At 42.7% G+C, this 20,345-nt stretch overlaps 1 protein-coding gene across 1 annotated transcript in view; it reads left to right on the forward strand.

Moving 5' to 3' along the window:
• The window catches only part of CNTNAP2 (contactin associated protein 2), a 2,027,980-nt gene that overhangs the window by 1,797,684 nt on the left and 209,951 nt on the right, over positions 1 to 20,345 (forward strand). Inside the window, exon 17 of the mRNA XM_073899330.1 lies at positions 18,396 to 18,614. Within this exon, the coding sequence (XP_073755431.1) occupies positions 18,396 to 18,614 (219 nt within the window). The remainder of the gene's footprint in view (positions 1 to 18,395; positions 18,615 to 20,345) is intronic.

A 20,345-nucleotide genomic window follows, 5' to 3' on the forward strand; every position in this document is an offset into this window, starting at 1 on the left:
TTCCACTGAACCTTTCTTAAGTGCCAGGCACTGTTTCTAAAGCTTTTATAGGTATTAACAGTTTTAGGTTTTATAACAAGTTTTAGCCACATTTTACAGAAGAAGAAACTGGAACTACACAGGTCACACAGCTGATTCCAGATAGGGCACTTGTGATCATTCAAACACGATAAGTAAATCACAGTGATAGCCTTAAGGTACTCTACACATCTAGAGGGAGAGGTACAGAACCCTTCCAGGGAATGAAGAGGAAGATGAGGCGATGCCGGGTTAGGTCAGAAAGAGCGGGCAAAGATGGTAGGTAGACGAAGAAGTAGGGGAAAAAATTCTAGGAGAAGACAGTGCAAACAGAAGCGTGAACGAAAGTGTCGGAATGGGGAACGCGACAGGTGTGTGGGAGCTACGAGCACGTGGCGTTGCTAACAAGTATGAAGTATGATACAAGCCATGGAGACATTTTGGCAAGAGTCAGATCCGATTCTAAATATATAGTGGTCTAGGTATTCCAGCCAATATTTATTGCCTGCTCTGTATGTGCCAGAGAGGAACTCCACCATCCAGTGGGAGAGACTATCATAGAAAACAATATTTTGGATAAGATGAAATAAATATTAGAAGTACAAGTGATATACAGTGGTGACCCAGATGCAGCAACAGTTAGTTCTGACTGGAGAATAAGAAGAGGTTCTTTAGAGATTGTATCATTTTAACTGAGCCTCAAAATGAATGAGAAAGAACACTTCGGGCTCAGGATGCCAGTCTTACATAGTGTGGATACATCAGAAAGGTGTTTCTGGGGGCGCCTGGGTGGCTCAGTGGGTTAAGCGTCCGCCTTAGGCTCAGGTCATGGTCCCAGGGTCCTGGGATCGAGTCCCGCATCAGGCTCCCTGCTCAGCGGAGAGTCTGCTTCTCTCTGTCCCCCTGCCGGCCGCTCTGCCTACTTGTGCTCTCTCTCACTCTGTCAAATAAATAAATAGAATTTTTTTTAAAAAGGGGGGGTTTCTACACCCCACACCAGTGCAGGGAGGGATCTGGAGCATCGTGTACCATTGCCTCTCCAGGGCCAGAGCACTGCCTGGCACACAGCAGGTGTCGTGTAGGAGTTTGCCGAGCGAATGAGACGAACGGAGGAGGTGCTAGTCTAAATGGAGAACCGTGGAAAATCTAGGTGGAGAAGGGGATCACCATGGTGGAAGGGCTGGTGTTCAAAACACTGACAAAGAACACACTGAAAGGTGGAAGGACAGATGATGGCTGGTGGAATTTTGGAATTTGAGATTTCACGGGAAAGCAGTTGAGATGATAAGAAGGTCTGAGATGCATGGGCTGGCCATGCAAGTGAGACTGTAGGCTGTATGAAAGGGCTGTGGAGAGAGTCAGGGAATGACAAAGAGGCCAGAGGGTTGGCAGGTCATCCACATCACCGCTGGGGCCCCGGGTGGTGATGGCAATGGATGGATTGGACACGGAGCCCGTGAGCCAAATGTTCCAGTCCTCAGGTCCAAACGGTGACAGCAGGAAGCATGGGAAGAGTAAGTGTGTGTCACAGGGGGACACTCTGCTGAACAAAGCCTCTGATGCCATAGAATATTGGAAGAAGCACTGAGAGTGAAGAATAAGCCCAGCTGCCAGCTCCCCGCCCCCCGCCCCCAACATCCCTGGGGGAAGGGGCTGCAACGTTGATGTTCGTACATGAGGTTCCTGAAGGTGGGCTGCAATCAGGAAACTGTTGGAACTGTCTGACGATAAACAGTGACCATGGAGGGGTTTTTCTTTTTTTTAATTGATATATAATTGACATATAACTATATTAGCTGCAGGGGTACAACATAATGATTCAGTATTTTTATATATTACAAAATGATCACCGCTGTAAGTCTAGGTAACATCCATCACCTCTGATAGTTACAAGTTAAGTTTTTATTTTTGCTCAAAAATTTAAAAAAGGTTTCAGAGGACACGGTGGGAAAAAAAAATTTTTTTGACACGATGGAAAATTTTTGAAGGATGTGTTCACTGACTAGGAAACATTCTGGAAAAGCAACCAGAAACTGTTGTAATAGATTAGAATAAGCTCCTATATTCACCAAGTTTGAGCTTTTTCAGATATCAGGATGGCTTGGAGAAAATATTTACATTTAGCAGAAATATCTCCACAAAAATGTGGAGGCAGCAGTCTAATGTCCTGCTAATCTTAGGAAAAGGTATTAAGGAAAAACTTTCATTTTCCAAGATGCAGTCTTCTGCAGTACCCATGCTCAAGAAAGTCAGAGAGAAAATATTCTGCAATATGTAGAAACCGATGAATCAGAAGAAATAAACTAACAGCAATTTATCTTCCACTATTTCAGAACTGGAACAACTTTTACATTAAAGATCTTCATTTATATAAACATGAGAAATGTCTGACTCCACTTAGCTGGCCTGTTTTGCCATGGGGATGCTATTTAGGGTTTTTTTTCCCTTTTATATATATTGTGAGTTTTTATTAATACAAATCAGGTGTTAGCACCTAATTAATTTGTATTAATTTTCTTTTAATTATCTAAACCAACCCGGGTTATCAACATAGATTTAGGAAGAATTTTAGTGATTCTACTACTTTGCAAGTCTAGCTATGAGTTCAGTTTGTATTAAAGGTTTGGGATCTAAAGAATGATTCTGACTTGGTCATTAAAATACATAAGGAAAAAATACCTAAGGAAAAAAAATAGATCAAAAAAAAATTAAAAACCTGAACATTATTGTGATTTTTTAATTAAAAAAATTTCTCTAGCTTCTGATGTAGTTTTTAAATTTCTATTGTAGACCAAAAAGAAAAAAGTTCAGAGAAACAGTTTAAAGATGAAATTTGTGCTACATTAAAGCTATGTAATGTATTCGCTGTTTGCATTTGAAGTATTAGGAGATACACAAATGATTAGTAAATAACAGAGTCAGATTAAATTTACTCAGATTTCTTTGCCCATCTCCCTGAAGGGACAGTCATTTGAATACACGGCGAAGGTGCCCTAGAGTTATAAGGGTAGACTTTAGAGGAGGATGTCCTCCTGATACAAAAAATTACCAGTTACCTTGGGTGTTACTGGCCACACCCAAAAAGATAACTTGCCCCTCGGCTGGGACTCAACTTCTGCTCTGAAAATCAGGTGGACTCCAGAGCACAGGCTCCTGAGGACCTCACTGCACGTCCCTGTGCCCTTAGAATCTCCGTTTTAGCCCCCAGCCTATTTACATAGTCAAAGGCATTTTAGGACAATAAATAGTAAGTAAATGTTAAGAGACAAGATTCCCTCACAGTACATTGCACATATAGTACAACACATACTGGTTTCTTTTTATGTGACATTCAAAAATAGACCACAGTAATCCACAGAGCTAGAAGTCAGAACAGTGGCCATCTCTGGGGATTGGGAGTATTGACTGGAAGGGGGCTCAAAGGAACCTTCTGCACTGGTGGAAATGTTCTATATCTTGATCCAAGGAGTGATCATATATGTAAAAATTTACTCAACTGAACACTTAAAACTTGCACATTTTACTATCTATAAATTATACTTTAATGGAAAAAGAAAAAATCCTGCTGTGAGAAAATCTGGAATGATTGAATGACCAAAAAAATTAATAAAAACAGTTTTTCAACAAGAGAAATAAAGACCGGGATTCTAGGCTGACAGACCATCTGTCTGTCTAGAAAGCATCTAGATCTAGAAAGATCGAAGTTGCTTTACCTACCCAGATGTCATCACATTCCCTGGGAAAATAAGAAGGGCAAGCTGGACCATCTTTAAGGGCTCTTCCAGCATCAACAATCCCATAAACCTGCTGGAGGCTGTCAGCCTCACCTGCGGCTTGCCACCTCCCATTCTAAGTGAACTCATACGAAAGCATCGTCTTAACTTTCCATGCTGTGGCTCTCAGTTCTCCTAAAGATGATGGGAGGAGGAGGGTTATATCAGAACAAATGATACCTGCTTCCAATAAATTCCAGCCTGCCCACACGCTTCAACTACATGTAATTAGGAGATTTCCTAAAATCATGGACCCCTACTTGTAAATTCTAGTTAAGGATCCATCAGAATCACCCAGAGGTACCTCAAGCTCAGTATGTCAAAATGAAAATCCATCATCTTCACCCAAAAGCCCTCTCCTGTGCTCCCCATCTTAATTAATGTCATCACCACTTTCTTCATGACCCAGGTTAGAAAGATGAAAGTCATATTTAATGTTTCACTGATGTCCCCACACTAGATAGACTGTTTATCTTGATAGAACACTCTATTTTTAATACAGAGAAATGTTATTCTGACATTCCTGATGGTATGTCATCATACCAGAACAGTCCCAGAAAAAGCATCAATTCCAACTAGTTGGAAAAAGATGAATGAAACAAAAATGAAAAGATAATGAAGTCTTCTCAAACTTCTCTTTATCCCCCATGACGGCTCCTTTAGCTGAAATGCCTTGGATTCTTGGATTCAAACAACCTTATAATTATTCTCCCTCACCTCCTTCCCTCCTTCCTGACACCCACCCTCCCCGGTGTGAGGACAGATTTCTACAGATCTGCCCTATCATTCCTTTTCGTACACACCGTGATGGTTTGTCAGTGCATTACAATGCAAAGTTCAAGTACTTAAGCTTGGCAAATGATTCCAGGCTTTAACCTAATTTTTCAGTCTTCTTTACCTACGAACTTTGCCCCTCACCCACCAGTATCACGTGCTTCGCTTTAGCAGCGCCCCCCATCCCCCACCTACTGACATTCTCTGGTCTCCACCCAAACTTTCTTATGACCCACTGTGTCTTTGCCTGTTCTGGAATTGTCTCTCCCCTCCCCCATTGAAATCCTGCCCACACAAATAATTTTTTTTTTACTACAACTTGATTTAAAATATAAAACATACATATCATAGAAGTCTTTCATTTTTCTAAAAATATTGAAATTTCTACAAGACAATTCCATGCCCTGCTTGGAAAATTACATAGACATCCTCATTAAAGAGCTCTTTATATATAGTGTTTGTCTGAATAGAGTATATATGGTGGGTGTCATTCCTATAGAAGAATGCTACAGGTTCATAGAAATATTTTTGCTGATAGAATGTTTCTTCTTCTATCTCGCTTTCTATAATCCCAGTGTGTTCTGTACTATTTACTGTGTGTGGTAGGACACAAAATCTTTTCTTTCAAAAAGATGGCATGTGAAAGTGTCGAAAAGACCAACTACTGGAATCAGCCTGCCTATGACCAGCTGGAAGACAACAGGCATTCTAAGAGAATTGATTAAAGAGGCTTGGATTCATGCATTCTGGTGTGAGGCTGAGATGGGAGGAAAAGTGTACTATTATTCCTCAGTAATAAACACCGGGATTAGTGAGAAAAGTACAAATCTCTACATGGAGTTATCATAGGATTAGAGACCTTACTTCTGCCATTTTAGAAGAGAACAGTATCTCTACAGGCTCTCTATTTTCATAGAAACAAATGTCTCAAGGAGACAAAGTTGGTGCCATCATCAGTTAGCACATGTTACTAATGCTGGCGAATTGATTCAACGAAGGATGACACTTGGGACCAATTAATTCAAAGCTGCTTAAAAGAAGAAGAAGATGCAATAAATCAGGGAGCAGAGCTTTATTTAAATATAGTGAGTAACTGGGGAAGATTACTTGAAATAGCTCAAAACCAGACATATCTCAAAGGGCCAAAGACAACGGTAAGCATAACAATGCTAGGGTTTTGCAAGTCATCGAACACCTAAGTTAAAACCAGGTGACTGAACACAGGACAACTGGATGTCAGCTGGAAAAACCGTACAAAAACAGTTTTTTACAAATGAAGATTTCAGGGAGTTCTCTTTTTAAAGACATATTTTGCTCAAATTACAAGATAACTTTTAACAGCGATCAAGATAGGAACTTTGAGAAGACAAAGAGAAACATAAAGGCTTCCATGAAATCTCATATAGGACGAGGGTCATAGCTGAAATATACTCTTCTTGAACACTTTAGGAAAAGACTCGTTTCTATCTCTATAATGCTTATGTTTTACTTTTTTCCCCATGTCTTCCTGATTTACATAGGACTGTGGTATAGGAGTTTCTGAGCTGGCTCTTCGGAACCTTGGAATACACTTTCTTATAGATAGGGCCTTGTAAATGGCACTCAGATTCCATGGCTAACCATAAAGACTTTTGTGGTTTGTTTGTTTTCTAAGTGTGGCTGAAAAATAAACCTGTACGTGTCAGCTCGAGGTCTGGGTTGTAGGTTTTGGAGTCCGTTCAATGTAGATCAGAAATGTTGCAGAACAAAGGAAGTTTCTTCCCATGTTTCTCAAAGTTGAGCTTGTCCTTGACAAACCTCCCCAGAGAACAAGAGTTTGTTTGCCTTTCTGATAGGCAAAGCGCAGTTCTGCCTCTCCTTTCCATGGGACTCACCTTGGTGGGTTGAGCAAAGGAGGTGGCTCCGACATTCACAGGCACTTCGAGGAGTCAGTCTAGGCTCCCAGATGGCTCCTAGCCCTTCTGTTTGCTCTAAAATGTCATAGTTCTAGCAATTACAGAATTCCAATAATTCATTCAAATATAATACTACAACCCATATTTTTTTTATATGTTACAGTGTTCTGATAGAGAGATGGATGTTGAAACTATAGTAAGTCATCCCTTCAAAGTTCCATTGGTCTGATGGAGAAGACCCTTTGGTTAACTTTTTAACCTCCTAAGTAAGTGATTCAGGAATAAGAGATGTTCATATGTAGGAATAAGTTAAGCTGCTGTAATGAGTAACACCCCAGGTTTCGGTGACTGTATAGTGGTCTAGCACGCATGTTCTGCTCCATGAAGTTCTTGCACACGGTGACTTGAGCTCAAGGCTCCTTTTGTGCTGTGGCCCCACCATCTCCTGGAGCCTTGGCTTTACTAAGTCCAGCTGGCAGACGGAGAAAGGGAAGGTGGAGAAGCCTTGCCTCCGTATCCACACGGGCCCAGAGGTGACACATTCTCCCCCTCTCATTCCACTGGTGGTAACTGGTCACGTGGCTCCACCTAGCTTTCTAGGGACTGGAAAATGAATTCCTGGATGCGTGGCAGCTTCTCGGAGGTGACTATTGAAAGGAAAACATAAACTTCTCGTGAAAAGTTGGCAGTCTGCCACAGCTCCCAGTGAAAAGGAGTCAGCTTTCACCTTGCCTAAAGAGATCGAGGCAGGTTCCAGAAGATGCGGCATTGGATCTGCCTTGGAGGAAGACAGGCAAACAAATGAGATAAAGGCATTTCTCCAGAGAGTAAGTAGCACAGGCGAAAGCAAGGAGAGGAGGAAGATCAGGGAGCATTTGAGGAATTGAAAAGAATATAGTGAAAGCCCAGGGACCAGTTAGAAGACATTTTTCATTAGAGTAATGACCCACCCACATATCTGTGTTAGGAGTTTGACAAAAGAAAGCTAGCTGGACCCAACGCCTCTTGGGAAATGACTCATTTTACTTGCTTTTGCAAATAGTGTTAAAACGATCAAATTTGTTTTTCTGCATCTCTGAATTTGATTCCTGTGATGAGAACTGATGAGAAGGCCAAATGACTTCTCATGGAGAGTGGTTGGTATTTAGTATTCTGCAGGGTCTTTCTGGGTAAGTGCAACCAGAGCCAATGCATAATAGAAACAGTGTATATCTGTCAAGTGTAATTATAACACTGAATTATGCTCATCTTGCATTCCGATTCCTGTATACATTAGTTTAAACATTGGAACATGTGGGCACTTCAGACCTGTGAGGATTTTACTTTGGAAAATAGCATGCCCTTATTTTTAGCCATTTTTAATAGGAAAAAAATTCGCACCTTGTTCAAAATTATTTTATGGTACAGTTTGACCAGACTCTCTCTCTTTTCTAATCTTCTCAGGTATCTTAAAAACAGTAAAGAACTAAGGAGGAATGTTTTGGTCCACTTTTAAATTCCCTCGAATTCTCTATATTTAAATGAAATCCCTTTCTTTGCATTTTGATTAATCTCTCTGGTTAAACACTTGTTAAAATTATAGAATAGAGTTGCTTAAAATGTCACCAATCTTTGTTAAAGAAGTGGAAATTATCAGATTGTGGCTTTTAAAAATTACACAAATATTGTTGGTTTATTGTTAAATGATTTAAAAATCCAGGGAAGCAGAAAGAATAAACCAAAAAAATCAGCTATAATCTCATATTCTAGTATACTTAACAATACTCTTTTGGTGTGCACATTTCTAAACATTTTTCCATGCACTTACATATGATTTTTTACAAAAATAAGATCATATGGTGCATACTGTTTAAAACCCACTTGTTTCATGTAATGATACTTTAGAAGCAGATTTTCATGTCAGTTTTTTCTTTTTTTTAAACTCCACAACAGTGACTTCTTTTTTCAGCTGAGGACAGATACTATATCAGAATCTCTAAGACAGCATGTGTACTTTGAAAAACCATTATTTTATACTAACAAAACAAAACAAAAAAACTATTGTTTTTGTTCTACAACCTACAGAATGTAATGCACAAAAAAATTATTGTTGGGAGGGAGCCTGGGTGGCTCAGTCAGCTAAGCATCCAGCTCTTGGTTTGGCTCAGGTCATGATCTCATGGATCATGAGATCGAGCCCCGTGTCGAGCTGGGCAATTAGCAGGGAGTCTGCTTAAGATTCTCTCCTTCTGCCCCTCCCCCAACTCACACACTCCCACTCTGTCTCTCTCTGAAATATATAAATAAATCTTAAAAAAAAAAAAAAAACAACTGTTGGTTGGTGGGGCATTTATCTGAGACATTCAGGAATTTGTTTTATTCTCCACCAGCCTCCCATATCTGGGCACATCAGCATCTGGAGATGATGATTAGATTATTATGTCAGCAAATGGGAACATGGGTTATAAAAAGATTGGCGAACAGTGTCTCAGTTGCCAAGTGCTTCATTTAACCAATGATCCTTTATTGTTGGGCTTAACTTTTAAAAGTTAGATTTTTCTCACATTCTGATCTACCTGGCTTCCTGTCGTGAATTCTCAGACCCATCATCCCACATGATAGCACACTCCATGCTTTAAGTATGTCTAGGGCTCGCTCACATACCACAGCATGAAGCAGCAGGGCAGGCCCGTATGAAAATGAAAGACCTCATTTGGGAAAGCCACACAAGGATATGCCCAGTGGGACAGTGGTCCTGGTGGATGACCGTGTTCCCAAGCTTGTTCCATACACCTTCCAACACCTCGTTCACCTTACTGAGGGTACGTGAAACCAGTCTTAGGCAGAGGCTGATCCGCAGTTCAAACCTCCCTGCAGCTGTTCCCTCAATGGAGCTACTCGAGAGAGAAACCATGTTCCATTAGTTCAGCAAATCATGAAAAAAGTAAACGTGGTTGTTTGAACTTTGTACAAACTGGCCCTAAAAAAGGGTTCTCACAGGTTTTCTCTGTGCAGATTTAGGGAGACAAAAGATTTATTTACACAGTATAATCAGGAAAGTTGTGTTTTCAGCTATTATAATCAGAAATAAGGGAAAAGGAAGCATACCATATGATGAATCGCTATTATTATTTAAACTAATCCATTTCCAGAGCAATGCTTGGTTCAAGCAGAAATTTGGTGGTGCAGTCATAAGGTACTCCATGAAGTGACTTCTGGTCATTTTTTGGAGGTGGAAATATATGACTTCAGGTGTATTAACCCTTCTACAATATTGATGGAGCATTTATCTGAGACATTTCTCTGAGGTCCTGTATTTTTAATATTCAACCCTAGTATTCCTCATTTCTAATATTCCTACCACATAGAAGGTAATGAGCAAATTTAAGTCATCGTAGCTAGAGAAAATGAACAAGATAATTTAAGTCAGCCATGCATCTCTTGCAGAGATTCCAAGGAACTTTGAGAGAAGTTTTTCACACTTTCAGAAAGCTTGTTATATAGTCAGTGGTTCTCCTGTTCTTCCCTATCTCTCAGCACTCTCATTTAAAGTCTCTGTTAGTCTGTGGCGCGGTTTCCCCTTTTCTCCACTCTGTGCCCGATACTGCAACTGCACTGTAGTTGAGGTGCATCTGGTGTTGTCATGGAAAACAGAATAAATCTCTTTTGATATTCTGTGTCCATGGCATGTAGATGTAGAATATTTATTTGGCACTTTTCTTTTTATTAGATTTCATCTGAAGTCATGCCAACGGGGCATTGAAAGGGTATGCTGGGTAGGAAATAATTTGCCACAAAAGAGAGAGAGACAGACAGTGCTTGTGCTAAGACCTAAAGCCTGGGCTGCCACTCAGTCCGTGGCACCCGGAAATCCGACGTATTCGCCGATCTCGCCAGCGGACCCCCTCCACAGGCTCATCCTCTCCTCCTGGGGTCGGTGGCTTTTCCTCATTATCAGTGTCCACGTGGGCAGAGCCATCCACCACTCGGCCATTTAGAAGCCCCAATTCCCTAACCGACTGGTATGTTGTCTCCTTTTAAGCTCCAGTGTGGTTCAAGTTTACACCTGTTGTCTGTTTTCCGATTCTCGCTGTTTCAGCATGCGGTCGTATTTCCTCCTTTGAACCTCACATCCCCAAGTCCATTCTCCTTGAACTCTCCAAAGCTGTACATCCCAATGAGCCTGCTCTCTCTGACATCACCCGAAACCAATCCCATAAATTACCCCTGGTCCTCCACCGGAGCGCACTTCCTTCAGTGCATGTTTCTCATTTTGCCACACAATCTGGCTGTGGTCAAGAGAAAAGCTCCTTTGACGTTCCTCTCCATCTCTGGAGACTCCACAGGCATCCAATTTCACAGTTTCTACAAAGCAGCTTCTACATTTCCTTTTATCACAAATACGCTATCCCCCATAGTCACCATCTGGGACTTTCATCTATTCTTCCAAACGGGGCACTCTCTGCCCAGCACACAGGTCTCCACTGGTTCCAAACACGAGGGTATTTAAAACCTATCGACATGTCCCTTGCTAAGGACAGGTCCTGTTTCATGCCACATGTCAATTTGGAAAGATTTTTGTCTTTTTCCTCTTTCAGTCATATAGGTCCATTAATACTCAAGAAGTTATTCTCAGAAGACAATTAAAGGCATGGAGAAAACTAAAATTAGAAAGACTTTGCATTTTAAAAGACAGCGCTCCGTTTCTTGCATGGCCAATGGTAACTCCCTTTTGCTTTCTTTTCTCTGTGGAGGTCTTTGTTTGTGAAGTTATTTTTTAACCGTAATAAAAAGTTTAAAGGCCAACATACATAAAGAGAAGTATTTCTCATACTCAGGAGGTTATCAAGATACCAGAGGTTCTAAAATGAGTTCATAACATTGATTCTTAAGCTCCAGGCATTTCCTTGAAGAATTTCCAAAAGACTTCAAATAAACTTTCCTTCTCAGTGTTCATTTTCAGATGTGTTTAACATCGAGTTTTAGGGTGTGAATATGCATATTTGGCTCTAAAAATTTCTCTATTCACACACTATGACTATTACAAAGAAAAAATAGGTTATTTTTTTTAATTTCCTTCACAATATGAAAGGCAGTGCAGTATTGGTTAGAAAAACCAACGCTCTGTGCTTAATTATAACCGGATGTCAGCATCTCACAGACTCAGTTCCCCTTCTGGGCTGTGAAGGCAAGCGTGGAAGTTAGAATCCATTCTCAGAAGTCCTCCAGCCCTACATGATTGGGCTCAATCACATACTTCGAAACTGAAGTGGGTGTTTGGTTTTTGCCGAGAATCCCCCTGCACAGGGGGAGACCTGTGTAGAAGGACCACGGGCCGTGCGGGGCCGCACACACCTCTGACACCCACTGCATCTTCAGGGGGTCATCAAACCCACCTTCAATCCCACAGCTTCTAGAAGACTCTTGGAACTCGCGGAAGGCTGCTGTGCTTGGGGTTATTGTTATCACAGGGAAAGAGGAGAGCTTAGACTCAGGTGGGAGAAGGAGCACACAGGGCAGGGACCTCGAGAGGTGCCAGATGCTGAGTTTCCGGGTGTGCTCTTCCTGCAGAGTCAGGGACATGTCACTTCCCTGGCACTGACTGTGACAGAACGTGTGGGGTACTGACAACCGGGGCAGCTCCCCTGAGCCTCGGTGTTCAGAATCTTTATCCGGGCTCCAATCCGTAGGAATGGTTGACCGCCCGCATGACTGGCCTTCATCTCCAGCCCCTCCGGGGGGTGAACTGTGTGCACCACACCTCCCCCCTCCACCACATTGTTGGCCAGCCCCCACGCTAAATCACATCGTTACACAATCCAGCATGACTCTCGGGCAAACAAAGACACTCCTAGCAGGCACAGCATTTCAAGGGTTTAGATACTGCTTTCCCAAAGCTAGGGACTGTGTGGGGACTGCTCTTGAAGCAAAGTTAAACTCTTTACTGTACAGTTTTGAACATCTTTCTTTGGATGGCGAAGGAAATAAGCTTCCATTCTTGGGACCTTGCTGCTAGAATGGCACTTGGTGATCAAAGCGGAATTCCAGGACCATTTTCTTCAGGGACACCTGGCGTTAGCAAAATGCAGACTCCAAGGTCCTCTCCCAACTTACTGAATGAGAGTCTCTGTGATAGGAGGCCTTTGGAATATGCTTCTGATGGCACTGCTGAGTTTATCCTGGATAAGCTTTTGATTCTCAAACGTCATATATTTGGAAACAACCTTTAGCATAGTTTTTTTCAAGCTGATGTCACTAATGTATCCTGATCCTAGAGTGAGAAGATACACATTCTTACTTTATGCTCTCAGGGCAGATGCTTGTGGAATCTAAGACACCATTCCTTATGTATGTCTGTCACCTAAATTATGGTTTGCCTTAGGAAAATATGTGGGTTTCCTTGCTCAGAGTATCTATATTATAATAGTTTGGCCTCATTGGTAGGAGCATTTCTATTCATCCATTCATTTATTCACAAATTGTGCCTACTCTGTGGCAGGCATTGTTCTAGGTGCTGAGGATCTAACAAAAATGAACAAAACAGAAAATGCCTCTGCTTTAGTGAGGCCAGGAGCACATGTATATTGTGCCAGATGGTGATACAATGCATGCTACGTAGGTAAAAAAAAAAAAAAAAAAAAAAAATTTTATCAGGAGAAAGGAGAAAAGGAAGCTGAGAGAGGGATTCACTATTTAAATTGGAAGGTTTAGGGAAGGAATTTCTAATATGATGACATGTGAGCAGAAGGGTAAAAGAGCAGACATAGAGTTATTTGGGTAAAGCAGACACAGAGTTATTTGGGTAACAGTAAGTGCTAAGGCCCTGGGGCAGGAACCGGTTCACAGGGTAGTGGACAAGGAAGCCTTAGGTGATGAGGTTAAAGAAAGACTAAGAGGAGCAGAAGCAGATACAGAGACTGCAGGAAGCTCTTTCAAGGAATGTGGCAACTAAAGAGAGCCGAGAAATAGAAATAAGGTCAAGAGAAGTGTTTTATAGTGGTGGCGGCTGCTAAGATGTTCATGTAGGAGTGATCCAGTAGAGAGCAAATGATTGGTTGTTGTAGAAGAAAGGGGAGGCCTCCTGGCCTGGTGTCCTTGCATAGGGAAGAAGAGATGGAGAGCATCCAGGCTATAGATGGAGCACCCGGCCTTAGGTAAGAGCAGAGATAGTCCCTTTACTTCTTCCCTCTTTTCCTCACCTCTCTGATTCTCGCAGGGACCTTATTTGCCATCTACCTTCCCCTTCTCACGACCCTCTCATGGTGCATAAATCCTTTGGTCTCCTGATGTCCACTTAGCCCTTCCTTCCTAAAAAAAAAAAAAAAAGAAGAAAATATATCCAGAACATTCTCGACTGTAGAATGAGGCTAAAATATCTGGCCTGCCTATTACCGGTTTCACTGTACGGGTCAAATGAGAGTTTGTGCAGAATAACCCTACCAATCTTTAAGCTTCATTTTAAGATGGAAAAAACAAATCATTATCAAAACTGCAACAGCATTAGCGCATCGGCTCAGCAAGCTCACTGTGTATACCCGGCCTTGTCTTTTCCCTTTACCTGTTCCATATTGCGTGACCGCATGTCTAAATGTTACCTCACCTGCTGAGAGAACTCGGAGACCAAAAGTCTGTTATTCTGGCCAGTTGTTAAATTTGTCACTCAGTACCTGAATCCTGGAGGTGATTTTTTGAAGAAAACTTGTGTTGAGTTAGAATGAGAGCGAATAGCGCCGCCTGCTGGACCTGGAAAGGGGCCGGACCGAGAGCTGTGTGTGGTTCTTTCCCATTGATTGTTTTCAGTCCCTCGGATGGAGTGGTGAACCAGACTGATCCAAAGGGCATTTCCTCCATCTAGCCTCTTCTCTGATGCCAATATGCCACCTTGTGCATTTCTCTTTTCACGTAATCTCTTTTCGCCCTGTAAGGATTCAATATCTAAAATTATCAGCAAGACTAGCTGTATTTCATTTCATTAGTTCTCTTAGAATCTCTTGCAAATTAGATCACAGAATGTCGCCATGCGAAGGGATCTTCGAGATTGTCTAGTTCAGTGTTTTCAAACACATTTTGGCCACAGAAAGTCTTGGAAAACTATCATTTTAGACACCAATCAACTGAGACCCAAAATGTGAAAAGGCAAAGCTACAACCAGAGTCGAATCTACTGATTCCCAAACTATTCCCTATAACAGGGAACGTGCTTTCAGCTGTAATAAAAATGGCTCAAACAATAATGGATGTCTCACATGAGAAGTGTTGAGTGGCTCTGGGAATAATTTAAGAGCTGACCAACATCACCAAAGGCCCAGGTTTATGCCATTGTCCTCCCTGTTCTTCTCAGCAGGTCTGATTACAAGATGGCCCCAGCAACAACAGGAACCACAACCTCCACCCAAGATGAAGGGGTATAAAGGGGCTGACTGTCTCTTCTCCTCTGAGCTAAGAAATTTGCCCCAAAAGGACCCTAAAGACTCTCCTCATACCCTGTTAGCCAGGAGGGAATGATACGTCCCATCCTAAGTGGGTTACTGGCAAGGAGAGTAAGATTGCCAAATTCGACTTAGACAAATCCGGATTCATTTTCTGGGTCTGGGGCAGGGCCATCCATACCTGAAGTGTACGATTCTGGGGCAGGACAGAGATTCCTGGACAAAACTGGGAAAGGGAACTCTGGCTATTTATTGGAGGAGCATTGCCCATGGGTCTCCCCAATTTCTGCTTGTCTTCTGAGCAAGAGGCATCAGTAGCTTTGTTCAGACCTTCCTAAGGATGTGACACAGTCTTGGAACATAGAGGTAGATTTCTTTCCTGACCAGGATTATAAAGCTAATGTCTCTCCTCAGGGCAAAAAATTGAGCTGGTTGTCTAGCCGCCCCTTTGAAAGAGTGAGGTTAAGGTTCAGGTCCCTCAGCAGTGACACAAACGCCCTGCATATGCGTCATCCATCTGGGCTGCTCCACATGCCCCCCCATGGAACTTGGGGGACAAGAGAAATCAGTGTGGACATGAAGCCCATACTGCCTGCTGTGCTGTGGACAATGTGTCTTTTGTCTCGGACCCAGGAGGCTTCTGTCTTCCGCCAGCACCCAGGAAACCATGGGAGACTATGTTGTTAGTTTATCCGAGTGGGTAAAATCTCGGACACTTCCCAGTTCTTGACACTAATAGAAAGACAACCATCCGTGTTTGCTACAGCCTTCTTTCCCCTGAGGCACACCCGATACATCCCATCCCATCCTCAAATACATATTTCTGGAAATAAGATTGCTTTCAGCATGTAAGAAATTCCTGTCTTAGTGGCAGAAACAGGGCAACTCTGCAGCCTCCAACTGGAGACACTCACATTAAGTAAGGACAGTGTCATTGGTCTGGTGTCTTTGATGCTGCCTCCCTTTTATTCGCTCCCTGACTCTCTCTGTAATTATCTCTTTTAAAATGTCAGCTCCTCTCACCCAGAAGAGCAAGAGCAATCAGCCACAAACTGAACTTTAGAAGCTTTTAAAACACACTTGCCGTTTGACTGGGAGATGGATCCTCAAAGACATCCCTTAGCAAAGTGAGGGGAGCTGACATTGAATGACTGGAAAAAAAAAAAAAGGAGCCCTTTTCTTTGCACTCACGCGGGGCCTGCAGCCCCTTCCTCAGGAAGCCAGAGAAGGGATGTATGAAAAATGTTAATATTTCTACACCAGAGCCTGAGTAGAGGCCCTTTAAGGAGGAATCTGCTTTCAGAGGCCTTTGACCTTGAGTGCCTCTTACTGCGCCCAACTGGTGAGGGGACTGAGCTACAGCAGGATCCTGGAGACGTCTTTGCCTTGTCTGGAGTGAAGTGTTGATGTTAAGAAGACCACGGACCAGAGGGAGAAACACGGGATCTAGTGTGACAAGCAGAGAAAAGAGTATGGACATTTCTTCATTAACCGTTGGTACTCGGAGTTTCTCCAAATGGTGACAATTTAAAGACCTGGACAAAAATCCATCATAGCAGGAAGAGAGGAGGAGAAGAAATTAGAGCAGCATTTACCCCTCCAAGTCAAACCTTAGGGTTAAACTCAATTTATCCCTAAATTCTATTGCCCTAATGGTTGTTGATGCCTTTAAAATGAAACAATCTTTCCTACTTAGCTCAGGAAACTTTGTGCTCTTGCTCTTCTGACAACTTACATTTTAAAATGCATCTGCTAAAACATACCACTACAAGAACACAACAGATTCAATCTTAACACTGGAGGCTACTTTTCCCCACTGACTCTGCCGGAAATACAGGGAAAGATCATTCAGTCCGTGAGTCATACGATCGTCGGCCTGCATTCTGATTATTTCCAGAGAAACCTTCATGAAGGTCACTGGCCTCCACTGAGTCACAGTGACCCCTGGAGGCATGAGCCCCTAATATAGAGGAGCTACTTCACCGGAGTCCATGTAGATTCACCACAGGTGTTAAAATTAAAGTTCTCTTTCTAACGACATAAAGGATCAAAATTCCTTGGTACAATTAGGTTGATTAAATTGAACTCTGCGTCTAAAATCCCTGTAGCTTAATAAAGTTAATGCAGCTTTCAGAGGAACCTGACCTAGAGGCAGGGAACAGTCTAGGTCCTGAGAGAATCTGGCCCACTGCAGTTTTTAAATTAGAAGCTTGATTGCTTGCGACACCATCTCAAAATGGTACCAGTCCAAAGAAGCTGAATTTTCCATTAGCCCGGGAAAAAATGACAGATATTTAATTAAACTGCTTAGAGATTAGTCAGAAGGCTGAGTGGATAGATAAAGGGACTGAATCTCTTTATAAGCAAAGTTAGGAAATCCACTCGCATGCCGCGTCTTTAATGTCGAAAAGAACTCAGCAAGCCAAAGGAGCTGGGGACCTGGGTGCCGCTTTCCCACTCAGCTGCCTCTCCTGCCAATCACAAGAAAAATACACATTCAAAAAGCATGTTTATAAAGTGTTAGGTGGTCACTGAGGAAATTAAAACCTAAAATGTGAAGTAGGAAAGCTACTTACAGCCAAAGCTGCCAAAGCAAACCACCCTAATCCATTTTTCTCTTGTTGAAAGGTGATTTATTATGGACTTTGAGCAGATCTATGAAAAAAGAATGATTTGTGGTCAGTGTTGGAGGGTAGGTTGTGAGAAGGATCCAGCCGGCCTTCCAGATGGGGAATGACCGAACTGCACAGCAAATGGTTCAGGAAAGGGGTTGCTGTGCGGGAATCTTGAGCTACCTTGTGGATAGCCACAGTGGCCCAAAAAAGATGCAGGTCACCTTCATTGCCTCAATGCTCACAGCTCCCTAGCTTTCAACAGGAACCGCAAGGACTACATTAATGAAATACAGTTTTGTAAGCTCTCCCAAAGCAGTAGCTCTCAACTCTAGCTATATATTAATATTTTCCAAGGAGCTTTTTAAAAATACCAGTGCTCTATGCCAGACCAACCGAGCCAGAACCCCTGCAGATGGAGCTGGACATGGGTGTTCCAGAAAGCTCTCCAGGAGCAGGTCACTGCCTTGGGAGCTACTGAAGAGTTACATCGTGTGTAATCAACAGATCAGGGGCTCGGAAGCCTGACAAGCCTGGGTTATGGTCCTAGCTCCACTGCTCACCAAACGTAAGACACTCTGCACGTGCTTAACTTCTCCAGGTCTGGGTTTGCTTATCTGGAAAGAGTCAATGATGGTAACCTCTTGCCTCTTGATAAGCTTCTAAAGATTGAGTAAGAAAATAAATGTATTCCCCGTCCCCGAGCCGCATCTATTTCCCTCTCGTCGGAGGAAATATGGTTAAAGTGGATTGATGTTTTGTCCTTCCTCAAGTGATTTTGCCATGAACTTTTGTAGCAAATGATAGGCTTAGATTATTTCTCTCTCCCAGCTTTGTTTTTCCTCTAGAAATCACTGCTATTTGGTTATCTGGGAGGAAAATACTCATGTGCCTCTCACACTTTCTGCTCCTCCAGCTGCCACCGAAGTGTCCTTTTCGTTTGATGTCGGAAATGGGCCGGTGGAGATTGTGGTGAGGTCGCCCTCCCCTCTCAATGATGACCAATGGCACCGGGTCACCGCGGAGAGGAATGTCAAGCAAGCCAGCTTACAGGTGGATCGGCTGCCCCAGCAGATCCGCAAGGCACCCACAGAGGGTCACACCCGCCTGGAGCTCTACAGCCAGTTGTTTGTTGGTGAGTAATAGAAAGGCCTTTGTGACTTTGTTGTTACTGTTGTTGTTGTTGTTGTTTTAAGATTTTATTTATTTAGAGAGAGACCATGTGTGCGTGAGTGGGGGGAGGGGCAGAGGGAGAGAGAATCTCCAGCAGACTCCCCACTGAGCACAGAGCCCAACGTGGGGACACGGGGCTCGATCCCAAGACCCTGAGACCATGACCTGAGCCAAAACCAAGAGGCGATGCGTACGACTAAGCCACGCAGGTGCCCCGTCTGCCCCTGACCCCCGTTGGTTTTAATAACCTTGACAATGGAAAAAATCAAAGTCTCTGGAATGTTTTGATAGCGGTCCTTCCAAAAGTAAGAGTCTAGGCTTCGTGTAGTCTCCATCAAGACGGAATGAAACAAGGAAGATGACTTAGGAAACCTAAATCTGGCTCTGCTCTCTGCTTTCCGGAGCTCGAGGTCCTCAGCTACAAAATCAGAGGGGAGGCTGGGTTATCGCTGAGGTCTCCGATCTGTGCAGAAAGAAAGAGAAAGAAATGAGTTCCCTAAGTTCAGGTTTGCTTGAAATGATAACGAGAAATCTGTTATTCCTTTTTCTGCTCATCCTCAAGGTTCTTGGCAGAGAAGGATGTGAACTCCTCCCCACATACTATCTTTACAGGAGAAAGAGATCAACACTGAGAAATTTAAACAGAGCAGAAGTTAAGCATCCTTTGCAAGAAGTCAATCTAGCCTCAGTTTGGTCTTTGCTTTTGATATATTCCAGCTGAAGCTAATGTTATTTCAAATCAATACCTGTTTCCACGATGAAATATTAAATTTTGTTTTCCAGAACACTGACGTTTTAGGGAATTAGCCATTTTTCCTCTGTTGAATGACAAGAGAGCAAGTCTGAAGGACTTTCTGGCTATGTGCCACCTTAGACCCCCTCTCTGAGTTTCTGGGGGTTAATTGATCAAGTCAGTCAACTGTGGCCGTCCCAGACCAAGCAAAACCAGATGTGACCTGCTTGCTGCTCATAGTCCTACCACCTGTCACCCCAGGTGACAGAGCCTCACTGAGGGTCTGCCAATTTTAACAAGGGCCAGAGCCCCACGGTGTCTTTCATAATTGTGTTGGAATGCTTTAAGAACATTAGAAAGTCACAAAAAGAACAGTAAAATTGGATGTCAGCTCCTTCGGTGCAATGCGGGCAGACTACAAACGTGTTAACTTAGTTAGCTTTGGAAGTAAGACTGACTTGTTAACAAGCTATGTCATCAGGGGCCGTGAAAGAGTCAACGGTTTTGAAATAAAATACTCCTCGTCCCCAACTAGAACCCAGGCCCTTCCAAATCCTGCCCTCACGTTTTAGTTCTCAAAATTATGCATTACTTTTAAAATTATTTTTTTTATTAATTATCAGGTCCGCTGATTCCTGCTGAATATTGTGAGCAAATTTTGCTTTATCGATCCATCTTGTCCAGATGACTTAGGACAAGTTTTGTTTTCCTCAGCCCTGTCCATCCCAAGCATGCGGGTTAAATTCTACCTGGTTTTCATCATAAAAGGTGACCCTAACTGACCTGAGTTTCTTATTTTTCTAAGCTTGTCCCTGGGTATAGAGGTCCAGCTTTCTTTAATGTTCTTTGAATTTAGCAATTATGAAACCACTGGTGACCTGGGAAGGAAGCTTCGGAACAGGGGGCTGCCATGATGAGTCAGCAGCCGCTTTTCACTTGATGAACGCGAGGAGGTCCACG

This window comes from Callorhinus ursinus, unplaced genomic scaffold, assembly GCF_003265705.2.
Source record: "Callorhinus ursinus isolate GAN/ISIS: 27379988/994484 unplaced genomic scaffold, GSC_fseal_2.0 scaffold12, whole genome shotgun sequence".
NCBI classification, from domain to species: Eukaryota; Metazoa; Chordata; class Mammalia; order Carnivora; family Otariidae; genus Callorhinus; species Callorhinus ursinus.